The sequence below is a fragment of the Bufo bufo genome, chromosome 10 (assembly GCF_905171765.1).
Source record: "Bufo bufo chromosome 10, aBufBuf1.1, whole genome shotgun sequence".
NCBI classification, from domain to species: Eukaryota; Metazoa; Chordata; class Amphibia; order Anura; family Bufonidae; genus Bufo; species Bufo bufo.
The window spans coordinates 131,434,314-131,447,463 of record NC_053398.1 but is presented as its reverse complement, the minus strand read 5'-3'; the positions used below and the strand labels follow the sequence as shown (position 1 = coordinate 131,447,463).

Here is a 13,150-nt window from a genome sequence, read left to right as displayed (position 1 = left end):
GCAGTGAAATCCGATGACGGCGCCGATATGGCAGACATTGATTTTTTGTTTTCCTCATTCCAGCAGACGGATGGAGAAGGAGTTTATCATCTGCAGCTATAAAGTGCAGGGTGTGCTTAATAACAGCCGCCATCTATCAGCCGGGGCGACCTCCGCTGTGCTCCGCTCACACTTGTCAAGGTTCAGATTAAAATATGAGAAAGTCGCCGTCCGCTCAGGGACTATAAGTTATAAGTCACTGGCTCCATAACAACTGAAGGGCATCAAGATAGAAAGAAGAAAACCCAGGTGTTACAGAGGAGGCGGCAGAGGGCGTAATGATACAGGGCACGATCCCCAATCTACAGCATCTAGCAGTATAAACAAGTACAGACTGTGCAACCCTGTACATACAGTATTATACTCCAGAGCTGCACTCACTATTCTGCTGGTGCAGTCACTGTGTACATACATTACTTATCCTGTACTGATCCTGAGTTACATCCTGTATTATACTCCAGAGCTGCACTCACTATTCTGCTGGTGCAGACACTGTGTACATACATTACATTACTTATCCTGTACTGATCCTGAGTTACATCCTGTATAATACTCCAGAGCTGCACTCACTATTCTGCTGGTGCAGACACTGTGTACATACATTACATTACTTATCCTGTACTGATCCTGAGTTACATCCTGTATTATACTCCAGAGCTGCACTCACTATTCTGCTGGTGCAGTCACTGTGTACATACATTACTTATCCTGTACTGATCCTGAGTTACATCCTGTATTATACTCCAGAGCTGCACTCACTATTCTGCTGGTGGAGTCACTGTGTACATACATTACTTATCCTGTACTAATCCTGAGTTACATCCTGTATTATACTCCAGAGCAGCACTCACTATTCTGCTAGTGCAGTCACTGTGTACATACATTACTTATCCTGTACTGATCCTGAGTTACATCCTGTATTATACTCCAGAGCTGCACTCACTATTCTGCTGGTGCAGTCACTGTGTACATACATTACTTATCCTGTACTGATCCTGAGGTACATCCTGTATCGTCAATCAATCTAAGATGGGCGCGTTTAGGGCCCAATCAGAGTGACTCTTCTACTGCTCCTTCTCTGTGACTCTTGCAAGGTAATTTACATACAGCGCATGCGGCGATTAAACTTATTTTATATACTGCAGCTACTAATATCCCGTGTAAGGAAAGCTGCAGGAAATGCAAGCGGTGGGGGTCAGTCAGAAAGGAAGCACTGAGAGGTTCTCTTTACTGCGGCTCAGGTCTGCAGTGGTAGGCACCGCGCAGGAGCTTTATTTAAGTCATCCCTTTAAGAGGCTGCTTTATATACAAGGAATCCATGTCCGGAATCATTTCTATGGTGAGTGCTAGTTCTTGGGATTGGTGTGGAGGTCACTTACATAGTTCACGTAATGACATGTGAGGGACTGTCCCTTTAAGACCAGGCGATCATACAATGCAGTGACTACCTCCCCCCACAGCTCTCCAGCTCTCCAGCTCTTTGTCCTTCATTTTTAAAATAAACATGAAATAATATATTCTCCAAAACAAACAAACATTCTCAGAACAAACCACCAAGACTCACCAAAATCAGCAAAAACGGACTGTCCGACGATCTTGGCGTTCTTTGGCTTCGAGACGGTGGATGTAGCTCTGGAGAAATTTCCAGCCTTAGGGAAAGACAACAGAAGAAATGAAAGGATCGGAAGATGAGGAACTAAATCACAGACCCCGATCCCTCGATGACCAGAAACCTTGTCTGAATGGTAGCCGAGGTGTGTATTAGGCGGTTCTGCAGCAGCCGAGGTGTGTATTAGGCGGCTCTGCAGCAGCCGAGGTGTGCATTAGGAGGTTCTGCAGCAGCCGAGGTGTGTATTAGGCGGTTATGCAGCAGCCGAGGTGTGTATTAGACGGTTATGCAGCAGCCGAGGTGTGCATTAGGAGGTTCTGCATCAGCCGAGGTGTGCATTAGGAGGTTCTGCAGCAGCCGAGGTGTGCATTAGGAGGTTCTGCAGCAGCCGAGGTGTGCATTAGGAGGTTCTGCAGCAGCCGAGGTGTGCATTAGGAGGTTCTGCAGCAGCCGAGGTGTGCATTAGGAGGTTCTGCAGCAGCCGAGGTGTGCATTAGGAGGTTCTGCAGCAGCCGAGGTGTGCATTAGGAGGTTCTGCAGCAGCCGAGGTGTGCATTAGGAGGTTCTGCAGCAGCCGAGGTGTGCATTAGGAGGTTCTGCAACAGCCGAGGTGTGCATTAGGAGGTTCTGCAGCAGCCGAGGTGTGCATTAGGAGGTTCTGCAGCAGCCGAGGTGTGTATTAGGCGGTTATGCAGCAGCCGAGGTGTGTATTAGACGGTTATGCAGCAGCCGAGGTGTGCATTAGGAGGTTCTGCATCAGCCGAGGTGTGCATTAGGAGGTTCTGCATCAGCCGAGGTGTGCATTAGGAGGTTCTGCAGCAGCCGAGGTGTGCATTAGGAGGTTCTGCAACAGCCGAGGTGTGCATTAGGAGGTTCTGCAGCAGCCGAGGTGTGCATTAGGAGGTTCTGCAGCAGCCGAGGTGTGCATTAGGAGGTTCTGCAGCAGCCGAGGTGTGCATTAGGAGGTTCTGCAGCAGCCGAGGTGTGCATTAGGAGGTTCTGCAGCAGCCGAGGTGTGCATTAGGAGGTTCTGCAGCAGCCGAGGTGTGCATTAGGAGGTTCTGCAGCAGCCGAGGTGTGCATTAGGAGGTTCTGCAGCAGCCGAGGTGTGCATTAGGAGGTTCTGCAACAGCCGAGGTGTGCATTAGGAGGTTCTGCAGCAGCCGAGGTGTGCATTAGGAGGTTCTGCAGCAGCCGAGGTGTGCATTAGGAGGTTCTTCAGCAGCCGAGGTGTGCATTAGGAGGTTCTGCAGAAGCAGAGGTGTGTATTAGGAGGTTCTGCAGAAGCCGAGGTGTGCATTAGGAGGTTCTGCAGCAGCCGAGGTGTGCATTAGGAGGTTCTGCAGCAGCCGAGGTGTGCATTAGGAGGTTCTGCAGCAGCCGAGGTGTGCATTAGGAGGTTCTGCAGCAGCCGAGGTGTGTATTAGGAGGTTCTGCAGCAGCCGAGGTGTGCATTAGGAGGTTCTGCAGCAGCCGAGGTGTGCATTAGGAGGTTCTGCAGCAGCCGAGGTGTGCATTAGGAGGTTCTTCAGCAGCCGAGGTGTGCATTAGGAGGTTCTGCAGCAGCCGAGGTGTGCATTAGGAGGTTCTGCAGCAGCCGAGGTGTGCATTAGGAGGTTCTGCAGCAGCCGAGGTGTGCATTAGGAGGTTCTGCAGAAGCCGAGGTGTGTATTAGGAGGTTCTGCAGCAGCTAAGGTGTATGTTATGAGGTTCTGCAGCAGCTGAGTTTGCATTAGGAGGTTCTGCAGCAGCTGAGCTGTGTATTATGAGGTTCTGCAGCAGCTGAGGTGTGCATTATGAGGTTGTGAAGCAGCTGAGGTGTGTGTATAAGGGAGATTCTACAGAAGCTAAGGTGTATGTTATGAGGTTCTGCAGCAGCTGAGTTTGCAGTAGGAGGTTCTGCAGCAGCTGAGTTTGCAGTAGGAGGTTCTGCAGCAGCTGAGGAGTGCATTATGATATCCTCCAGTAGTTGAGGTGTGTATTATGTTCCGCAGCAGCTGAGGAGTGTATTATGATGTTCTGCAGCAGCTGAGGTGTGTATTATCATGTTCCGCAGCAGCTGAGAATTTCTAATATGACGCGCACACACAGCAGATGTCACCATTAGACATCTCACGCCGTTACAGGGCATCTCCTGTCACTCCCCTCTGGCGCCCTCTAGTGTGCACTGTCATTATAACCTGCTCCGGGCAGCAGGGTGTATACAGTGTATCCTAGGCACTGACACCTGTAGCCCGTCACGCTCTAGACCCCTTTTCAGGTTGTCAGCCGTGCTCTTTGGGTAAGATTAAGGCGTCTTGCAGCAATAAAGCGTTATGTAATCAGGCTCACTCCAGTCTTACACATCTCAATATGTTTCCTTCTACCTCGGCCTGATTAATGCTCTTGCAATCAGGAGAATTCTCCGGGGACGTGGGGAAGATGACTCCGGGGCGATGATTTGTGGGGAACATAAGTGGATCTAAAAGAATAAAATAAAATGGCACCGCAGCTTTAAGAAAAAAAATCCATGTGGTCCTGAGGAAGCGACGCTGGCAGAGGCAGCAGCGGAGCTCCCTGAACAGCTGATGCCGCAGCGGGGCCCCTGTTAACAGGAACATTAGGGCAGACGGATTGCCGTCATTGTCAGTTGCAGAAATCTGCGCGGGTGGAAAGGATGGCGACGATTTACGAATTCTCGTCTAAATCTTAAGAAAAGTGAAAGTGGTAAAAAAATAAAAAAAAAATATATATTTTTATAACACGGAGAAGTGGAACATCGGAACGGAAATTTCCCTGCGTCGCCCTCAGTAGATTATTATATTTTGTAGCAACGGTGAAATAAAATGTCACAGTAAAAAAATTTTATGAGAAATTCAAGTGAGAAGTGAAAACGGTGATAAATTATGTTCTACGGCAGCTGAGGTGAGTAATATGAGGTTCTGCAGCAGCTCAGGTGTGGACTAGGAGGTTCTGCAGCAGCTCAGGTGTGGACTAGAAGGTTCTGCAGCAGCTCAGGTGTGGACTAGAAGGTTCTGCAGCAGCTCAGGTGTGGACTAGGAGGTTCTGCAGCAGCTCAGGTGTGGACTAGGAGGTTCTGCAGCAGCTCAGGTGTGGACTAGGAGGTTCTGCAGCAGCTCAGGTGTGGACTAGGAGGTTCTGCAGCAGCTCAGGTGTGGACTAGGAGGTTCTGCAGCAGCTCAGGTGTGGACTAGGAGGTTCTGCAGCAGCTCAGGTGTGGACTAGAAGGTTCTGCAGGAGCTCAGGTGTGGACTATGAGGATCTGCAGCAGCTCAGGTGTGGACTATGAGGTTCTGCAGCAGCTCAGGTGTGGACTAGAAGGTTCTGCAGGAGCTCAGGTGTGGACTATGAGGATCTGCAGCAGCTCAGGTGTGGACTATGAGGTTCTGCAGCAGCTCAGGTGTGGACTATGAGGTTCTGCAGCAGCTCAGGTGTGGACTATGAGGTTCTGCAGCAGCTCAGGTGTGGACTATGAGGTTCTGCAGCAGCTCAGGTGTGGACTATGAGGTTCTGCAGGAGCTCAGGTGCGGACTAGGAGGTTCTGCAGGAGCTCAGGTGCGCACTATGAGGTTCTGCAGCAGCTCAGGTGCGCACTATGAGGTTCTGCAGCAGCTCAGGTGCGTACTAGGAGGTTCTGCAGCAGCTCAGGTGTGGACTATGAGGTTCTGCAGCAGCTCAGGTGCGCACTATGAGGTTCTGCAGCAGCTCAGGTGAGTAATATGAGGTTCTGCAGCAGCTCAGGTGAGTAATATGAGGTTCTGCAGCAGCTCAGGTGTGGACTATGAGGTTCTGCAGCAGCTCAGGTGTGGACTATGAGGTTCTTCAGCAGCTCAGGTGTGTACTAGGAGGTTCTGCAGCAGCTCAGGTGTGTACTAGGCGGTTCTGCAGCAGCTCAGGTGTGTACTAGGCGGTTCTGCAGCAGCTCAGGTGTGGACTAGGAGGTTCTGCAGCAGCTGAGGTACACATCACTATCCTTTTCTTACCTGATTCTCCCAGGTCTCGAACTGAGCACTTGTTTTGTCGTCTGCCAAAGTTGTAAGGAACAGATCTGGAAGAATAAAGAAAATACAAATTATCTTATCAGTTTTGCATTCTATTTGATCTGCCTGTGTGTCAGTCCTTACTGCAGTCCTGGAATTCTGCTCACGGATTAGGGTAGTCAGGATATTTATACAATGATCATCACTGCACCCGATGCCAGTAACAGGTACTGAAATTTTGCTCTCAGAAGGGCACTCTATATCCGGCTGTATACTTTACAGGGAGATGAGCTGCACTGTACAGCAGAGCTGGGGCTGTGAAGGAGGGGTGGGGTGCTTCGGAGGTCGCTCTTTGGCACAGAACTTAATACATCAATGGGAACATTTTATAAAATCTACAGGAAGAGTTAACTCCGCGTTACCAGCTGACATTTGGAAATGTCAGGCAGAAGCTCACTGGCAGAGTCACGGCGCCTGGACCTGCTCCTGGCGACACAGACAAGAAGCTTCATACCAGGGGCGCAGCAAGATCTGATCACCGGCAGTTCTGCCATTCAGGCGCTTGGGAAAGCTGGATGACAACCCCTCAGATCTGTAATAGTAGGAGCCAAGCAGACAGGGGAGCGCTATAGCGCCTCATATCACCCCCCTCCCCCCAATCAATGGACGGATCATGTTTGGTATCATTGGGGCCCCCCACCCGAAGTAAAAAAAAAACTTCAGTGAAAACACAAGATGTGCCGAGTGACAAACCCAGCTTTACTACATTGTTATGGTGGCAATTAAAACAGGAATGAAATGAACTGGAGGAAGGCGCCCGCTCACTACTGGAGGCACTCTGCACCAGTCAGAACGGACACCTACATATGTAACAGGAATGGGACTCGCCGCAGCGTGAATATTAATGTCGCCTTAATCCTGAGCAATGTTTAATAAGAGGAAGTGAAGATCAGGATTAAGGAAATGGTGTTTGAAGGCGTCAGAAAGCGGAAGATTAATGAGAATCCGGCGTGGAGCGCAGCCGACGAGGCGGAAAACTCCCATCAAAGCGCAAATTATCATATATAATATAAGGGGGGAGAGGTCATCCCAGGATACATCCTGATACATTGTATCATCTTTCTACGTATCAATCTCTTTCTTATATTTGCTCTACTTAAAGGGCAACTCCACCCTTGATGATTAGTTACATGGCTGTGAATCTCACCGGGGGAGGGGAACGATACCACTGAAGCCCAAACCTTGCATACATGGGCAGCAGCAGCAGTGCCCGGGCAGATGCCCCCTGCAGGAGGATTGTTTGCAAGGTTATTGCCCCGGTGATTCCATCTTGATAAAGATGATTCTGTGGGATTTCAGCTCTGGAGTGACAGCTGCAGCAGTGAACGCCCCAATGAAGGGATGCGTGTGTTTAAATTGCTGCTCAGAGCCTCCTACAGGGAGAAGTCAGAAGGTTGGCGGCTGCTTTGCGGAGACGCTTCATACGCAATCCCTCATCCAGCTGCTAAACACGGATACGCCACAGTGTGAGGCCTTATGCGCACGACCGTTGTGTGCATCCGCGTCCGTTCCGTCATTTTTCACAGTTTAGCGGAGGTCCATTCATTTCTATGGAGCTGTGAAAAAAAACTGATAGTCCTCTGTTTTTTCTCTGCGTCCGTGATTCCAGACCGTCCAAAAAATATAACCTGTCCTATTCTTGTCAGTGGAAAACGGAGGACGGAACCATTCAAGTCAATGGGTCCGTCAAAAAAAACGGATGCACAACTGGTAGCCAAATCACTGACAGTGAAAAAACACTGTTGTGTGCATGAGGCCCGAGTCAATCAGCGTCGCTCGTCCGTATAGAGAACCCCCAACCACAGCCAGTTACCAGTCTGAAGCCATCCTCATCTATTCTGCCGGTTTATTACTTATATCTGATTCTGGAAAAGCTGGGTGACAACCAATGCGGATGCCACAAAGGCTGTCACCCAGCTTTCCCACACTCCTATGCAGCGATACTGAAAGAGGATGATGCCCCCGACATGTCCGGTTAAAATAAATACTCAGATTTTCGATGAAATAAGAACTCCAAGGAATCTCTTCTTTGTCGTGCGCCATTCCTCTGTTACTCCTCCTGGAAATGTATTTATAATGTTACAAATGACATTACCAATGCCCAGCAGGATGTGCCCGATTGCAGTCCCATTAACAAGAATGGTAACGCCCATAGATTTACAGAAGGAATAACAGAGGGAAGGTGAAACGCAGAATTCTAGGAAAAGATCCCCCAGAATTTGCATTTTATGGGGAATGCAAATAGTGTAAAGCATTCACGAATTAACCCTTTAATACCTAGTTTTCTGAAATCTCTGAATGGCTAGTTGGGGGGAGGGTGATGCCTTCCGTACAGATTCAAACAATAGCCACCTAGAGGTTTGGGAAAGCTGGGTAGTGTAAGCCCAAGCCTGCAGTAAAGGGTCAGTGGGATCTATACAAGGTGGTAACCAATATGGCTGCCATTACGGCTCTCCTAGTCACCCAGCTTTCCCACCGTCTGATAAGGCCCTGATGACGGGGCAGAGGAGATGTCTGCGCACAACTAGGCTAATCTGTCCTTCAGGAGCCCAGAAAAGCTGTATGACAAATCAACAGGGTGGTGTTACGGTGGTCCTACTGGTAGTCACCCAGCTTTCCCAGTGACAGAGCTGGCGTCTTTAAAGGAGGAATATTTGAAATGAATGGAGACATGTGTCGTCAATTATTCGGACTCCACATCACACGCTAATTTGAGAAGAATAATAGGCGCGTTTGCGGCCCCCTCTAAGCTACGCAAATGCTAACGAGCAGACAGCTGGTGCCGCGCACAAACCGAGCGGCAGTGATTTTATTTTGTTATCGCACTGAATGGAAGAGACATCAAATATGGAAAAGTTCTGATCTGCTCACTTAAATCTGCTGCACCAGCTGGCAAACCACCGCCTGATGACGGAGCCGCCGCCACGTTACAGCCAAGCCGATCGGCCTCCCAGCTGCCTTTCGGCACTTAACAAAATGACAACAAAAATTTGCAGCGGCAGCCACCATGCCGAGGGGTGAGGTGCTAATCCCATCAGCATCAATCAACGTAAAGTGTGAAGTAACCTTGTGTAAATCCATTGCTTCACTTACCCTTTGTCTTAATGGTATACACTCTAGTCACATCCAAAACTGTGAGAGGGAGGAGACTGTGCGCCAGAGAGGGAGGGAGGGAGGAGACTGTGCGCCAGAGAGGGAGGGAGGGAGGAGACTGTGCGCCAGAGAGGGAGGGAGGGAGGAGACTGTGCGCCAGAGAGGGAGGGAGGGAGGAGACTGTGCGCCAGAGAGGGAGGGAGGGAGGAGACTGTGCGCCAGAGAGGGAGGAGACTGTGCGCCAGAGAGGGAGGGAGGGAGGGAGGGAGGAGACTGTGCGCCAGAGAGGGAGGGAGGGAGGGAGGAGACTGTGCGCCAGAGAGGGAGGGAGGGAGGGAGGGAGGAGACTGTGCGCCAGAGAGGGAGGGAGGAGACTGTGCGCCAGAGAGGGAGGGAGGAGACTGTGCGCCAGAGAGGGAGGGAGGAGACTGTGCGCCAGGGAGGGAGGGAGGAGACTGTGCGCCAGGGAGGGAGGGAGGAGACTGTGCGCCAGGGAGGGAGGGAGGAGACTGTGCGCCAGGGAGGGAGGGAGGGAGGGAGGAGACTGTGCGCCAGGGAGGGAGGGAGGAGACTGTGCGCCAGGGAGGGAGGAGACTGTGCGCCAGAGAGGGAGGGAGGGAGGGAGGAGACTGTGCTCCAGAGAGGGAGGGAGGAGACTGTGCTCCAGAGAGTAAGGGAGGGGACTGTGCTCCAGAGAGGGAGGGAGGGAGGAAGGGAGGAGACTGTGCGCCAGAGAGGGAGGGAGGGAGGAGACTGTGCGCCAGGGAGGGAGGAAGGAGACTGTGCTCCAGAGAGGGAGGAAGGAGACTGTGCTCCAGAGAGGGAGGAAGGAGACTGTGCTCCAGAGAGGGAGGAAGGAGACTGTGCTCCAGAGAGGGAGGAAGGAGACTGTGCTCCAGAGAGGGAGGAAGGAGACTGTGCTCCAGAGAGGGAGGAAGGAGACTGTGCTCCAGAGAGGGAGGAAGGAGACTGTGCTCCAGAGAGGGAGGAAGGAGACTGTGCTCCAGAGAGGGAGGAAGGAGACTGTGCTCCTGAGAGGGAGGAAGGAGACTGTGCTCCAGAGAGGGAGGAAGGAGACTGTGCTCCAGAGAGGGAGGAAGGAGACTGTGCTCCAGAGAGGGAGGAAGGAGACTGTGCTCCAGAGAGGGAGGAAGGGAGGGAGGAGACTGTGCTCCAGAGAGGGAGGGAGGGAGGGAGGGAGGGAGGAGACTGTGCTCCAGAGAGGGAGGGAGGGAGGAGACTGTGCTCTAGAGAGGGAGGGAGGAGACTGTGCTCCAGAGAGGGAGGGAGGAGACTGTGCTCCAGAGAGGGAGGGAGGAGACTGTGCTCCAGAGAGGGAGGGAGGAGACTGTGCTCCAGAGAGGGAGGGAGGAGACTGTGCGCCAGAGAGGGAGGGAGGGAGGAGACTGTGATCCAGAGAGGGAGGGAGGGAGGGAGGAGACTGTGATCCAGAGAGGGAGGGAGGGAGGGAGGAGACTGTGATCCAGAGAGGGAGGGAGGGAGGAGACTGTGATCCAGAGAGGGAGGGAGGGAGGAGACTGTGATCCAGAGAGGGAGGGAGGGAGGAGACTGTGCTCCAGAGAGGGAGGGAGGGAGGAGAGAGACTGTGCGCCAGAGAGGGAGGGAGGAAAGAGACTGTGCGCTAGAGAGGGAGGGAGGAAAGAGACTGTGCGCTAGAGAGGGAGGGAGGAAAGAGACTGTGCGCTAGAGAGGGAGGGAGGGAGGAAGGAGACTGTGCGCTAGAGAGGGAGGGAGGGAGGAGACTGCGAGAGCGAGAGAGAAGACTGGACTGTGCGAAATTGTGAGAGAAAGGGAAGAGACCTGTGAGATTGTGAGAGAGGGCAGTAGAGAGAGGGGAGAAGACCGTGTAAGAAAGTGCCTAGGAGCCTATTGATTTGATGCATTTGCACAGTCAAAAAGGAATCATTTCAAGTGTCTGCAAAAAATTTGAAAAATGTTTACTTTCTTCCAAAAACAGCGCCACACCCGTCCACAGGTCATCTGTGGTACTGCACTTCAGACACATGCTGAACTCCAATATCAATTACAGGCCATGGAGAGGCGCTTTTCCTGGAAGATATATTATAAGTACTTTCCTTTTCTGATAAACGTATTTAAATAGGAGGAGTAGATATGCGCCTCTCACGACCATTATAAGTGGAAACCATGATGGCTACTTTGCATACAGATATTGGAGATCCCTCATGGACTACATTGACTTCAAAAGAGTCTAGAGCAGGCATGGGCAACCTGAGGCTCTCCAGCTGTTGCAAAACTACAACTCCCAGCATGCCCAGACTACCTACAGCAGGGCTCGGTGGGAGTTGTAGTTTTACAACAACTGGAGAGCCAGCGGTTGGTTATGCCTGGTCTAGAGGGTTCCTTTTTTTGTTACGGCAGGAACGGCGCTGCTATACTTCCTGCAGAAAAACAGCTGGACTTCCCTCTAAAGCAGTGATGCCCAACCTGCGGCACTTCAGCTGTTGCAAAACTACAACTCCCAGCATCCCTGGACAGCCTACAGCTATTAGGGCATGCTGGGAGTTGTAGTTTTGCAACAGCTGGAGGGATGCAGGTTGAGCATCGCTGCTCTAAAGTCTTGTGTCATTTTCCAATATTCCCACCCATAGGGGGCAGCACTGAGGAACAGCAAGGTAGAAAATGGCTGAATGGGGTTAGAAGGGTTTCTGGAAGGGAAGCAGAATCCCTTTACAAGTTCCACAGACTTTCTAATATACTTTGTGCTACAATTCCTCATCATTTTCTAAAATCTTTGCTTGCTGTCAGTGAATGGGGAGACCCTCATTTCCATTCAGAGGCAGTATCCCTGTACATAGAGAGGCCTGCTCTCTGCTGAAAGGTCGATACAACTGTATCCAGTCTAGAGCTAAACATTCCCCACCCCAGAATGATACATTGCAGCAAATTACCAGAGCGGTGTGTGCTTGCTGGCAGTGAATGGAGAAACCGTTGCTTCCAGAGGCAGTAATCCTGTACACCCAAGTCCTTCTCCCTGCTGAAGACTAGATACAATTGTATCCAGTTTAGACAATGGTCTGTGAGCTCAACATCCCCAACCCCAGAATGATACACTGCAGCAAATTACCAGAGCGGTGTGTGCTTGCTGGCAGTGAATGGAGAAACCATTGCTTCCAGAGGCAGTAATCCTGTACATCCTAGTCCTTCTCCCTGCTGAAGACTAGATACAATTGTATCCAGTTTAGACAATGGTCTGTGAGCTCAACATCCCCCACCCCAGACTGATACATTGTAGCAAACTAGCAGAGAGTGGGGGGGGGGGGGGGCAAGAACTTCACACTGGATACAATTATATTGACTTCATTGTGGAGAGCCATTGAATTTAGGCCATTCATTGACCGCAAGCATGGATCTTGAAATGGGAGAAATCTGTCAAGAAGAGTCAAATAATCTAAAATTATTGCACAAGCAACACAATTTTTTTTTTTTAAAAGGGCAACTTTGTGTTTTTATAGGGCGCACCCAGCACGTATATTTTAAAAGTGGGTGGGGTCTACTGGAATGGGGCGTGGCTCATCAGTGCCTGAAAGATTTACTACACCAGCTTCAGCGCCGTCCTGATGGATTACGTCCCCGCCGCAGCCGATCGCTGGTCACATGTGCATGGTGTGTATGACGGCTGACACCATGTGAAGAGGAACAAGATGTCATCACTTCTGGATGGCAGGGACCGTAATTTGCAGCGACTGGATCAGTGGCACTAAAAAAGGTGAGTGTAGCTTACTTTATATTTCCTGCTCATGCAAAGTAGGTAACTATCCAGCAGGGGGCGACAAGGTGCCCAGGGTCAAGTGACAGCTGTATGCCATCCTGATGCCAGAGGAAAAAAAAATTAAAAGTTTCAAAATAAATTTCATTAAAAGTAGCAAAGAAATGATTCCTGCAGCAGGGATGTCAATGTGAACTTGGGTGGAGTTGCCCTTTAAGTGACATCTACAACAATTAAGTGCCCCAAAAGTCCAGCATGCCGTGCGAGGATATAAGCAGAGGCCGGTCACAGCCGACATAAGCAGGGACAGTACCGGACGGGACAAGATTACCAGATGAGGCAGGTAACATGTAACAGGATTACGAGGACGCAGCGGAGTAATCCCCATTTAACCCCTGCCCCAACGCTTTAATCGATGCTCGACAATTTCTGCTCGACTTCCAGGTTAATTAACCTTTCACAAGTGCATCACGTGCTGCTCCAGTTTTTCGGGAGAATTGCTATTTATAGCGAGCACATTACCCGCTGCTTGCGCTGACTGGTTTGACCTTTCTGGTGAACGTCAAAAGCCCGCGCTGGGAGACGGAGGCCCTGCCGTCCAGCGCTGTGCGCTCCGTCAAT

The 13,150-nt window shown here is 50.8% G+C and overlaps 1 protein-coding gene across 1 annotated transcript in view; it reads right to left on the bottom strand.

The window, feature by feature from the left end:
* Window positions 1-13,150, bottom strand: part of ITFG1 (integrin alpha FG-GAP repeat containing 1) — a 100,338-nt gene that overhangs the window by 64,463 nt on the left and 22,725 nt on the right. Inside the window, exons 7-8 of the mRNA XM_040410499.1 lie at window positions 5,632-5,696; window positions 1,604-1,688 (exon numbers count right to left, since the gene is read on the bottom strand). Coding sequence (XP_040266433.1) covers window positions 1,604-1,688; window positions 5,632-5,696 — 150 coding nt within the window. The remainder of the gene's footprint in view (window positions 1-1,603; window positions 1,689-5,631; window positions 5,697-13,150) is intronic.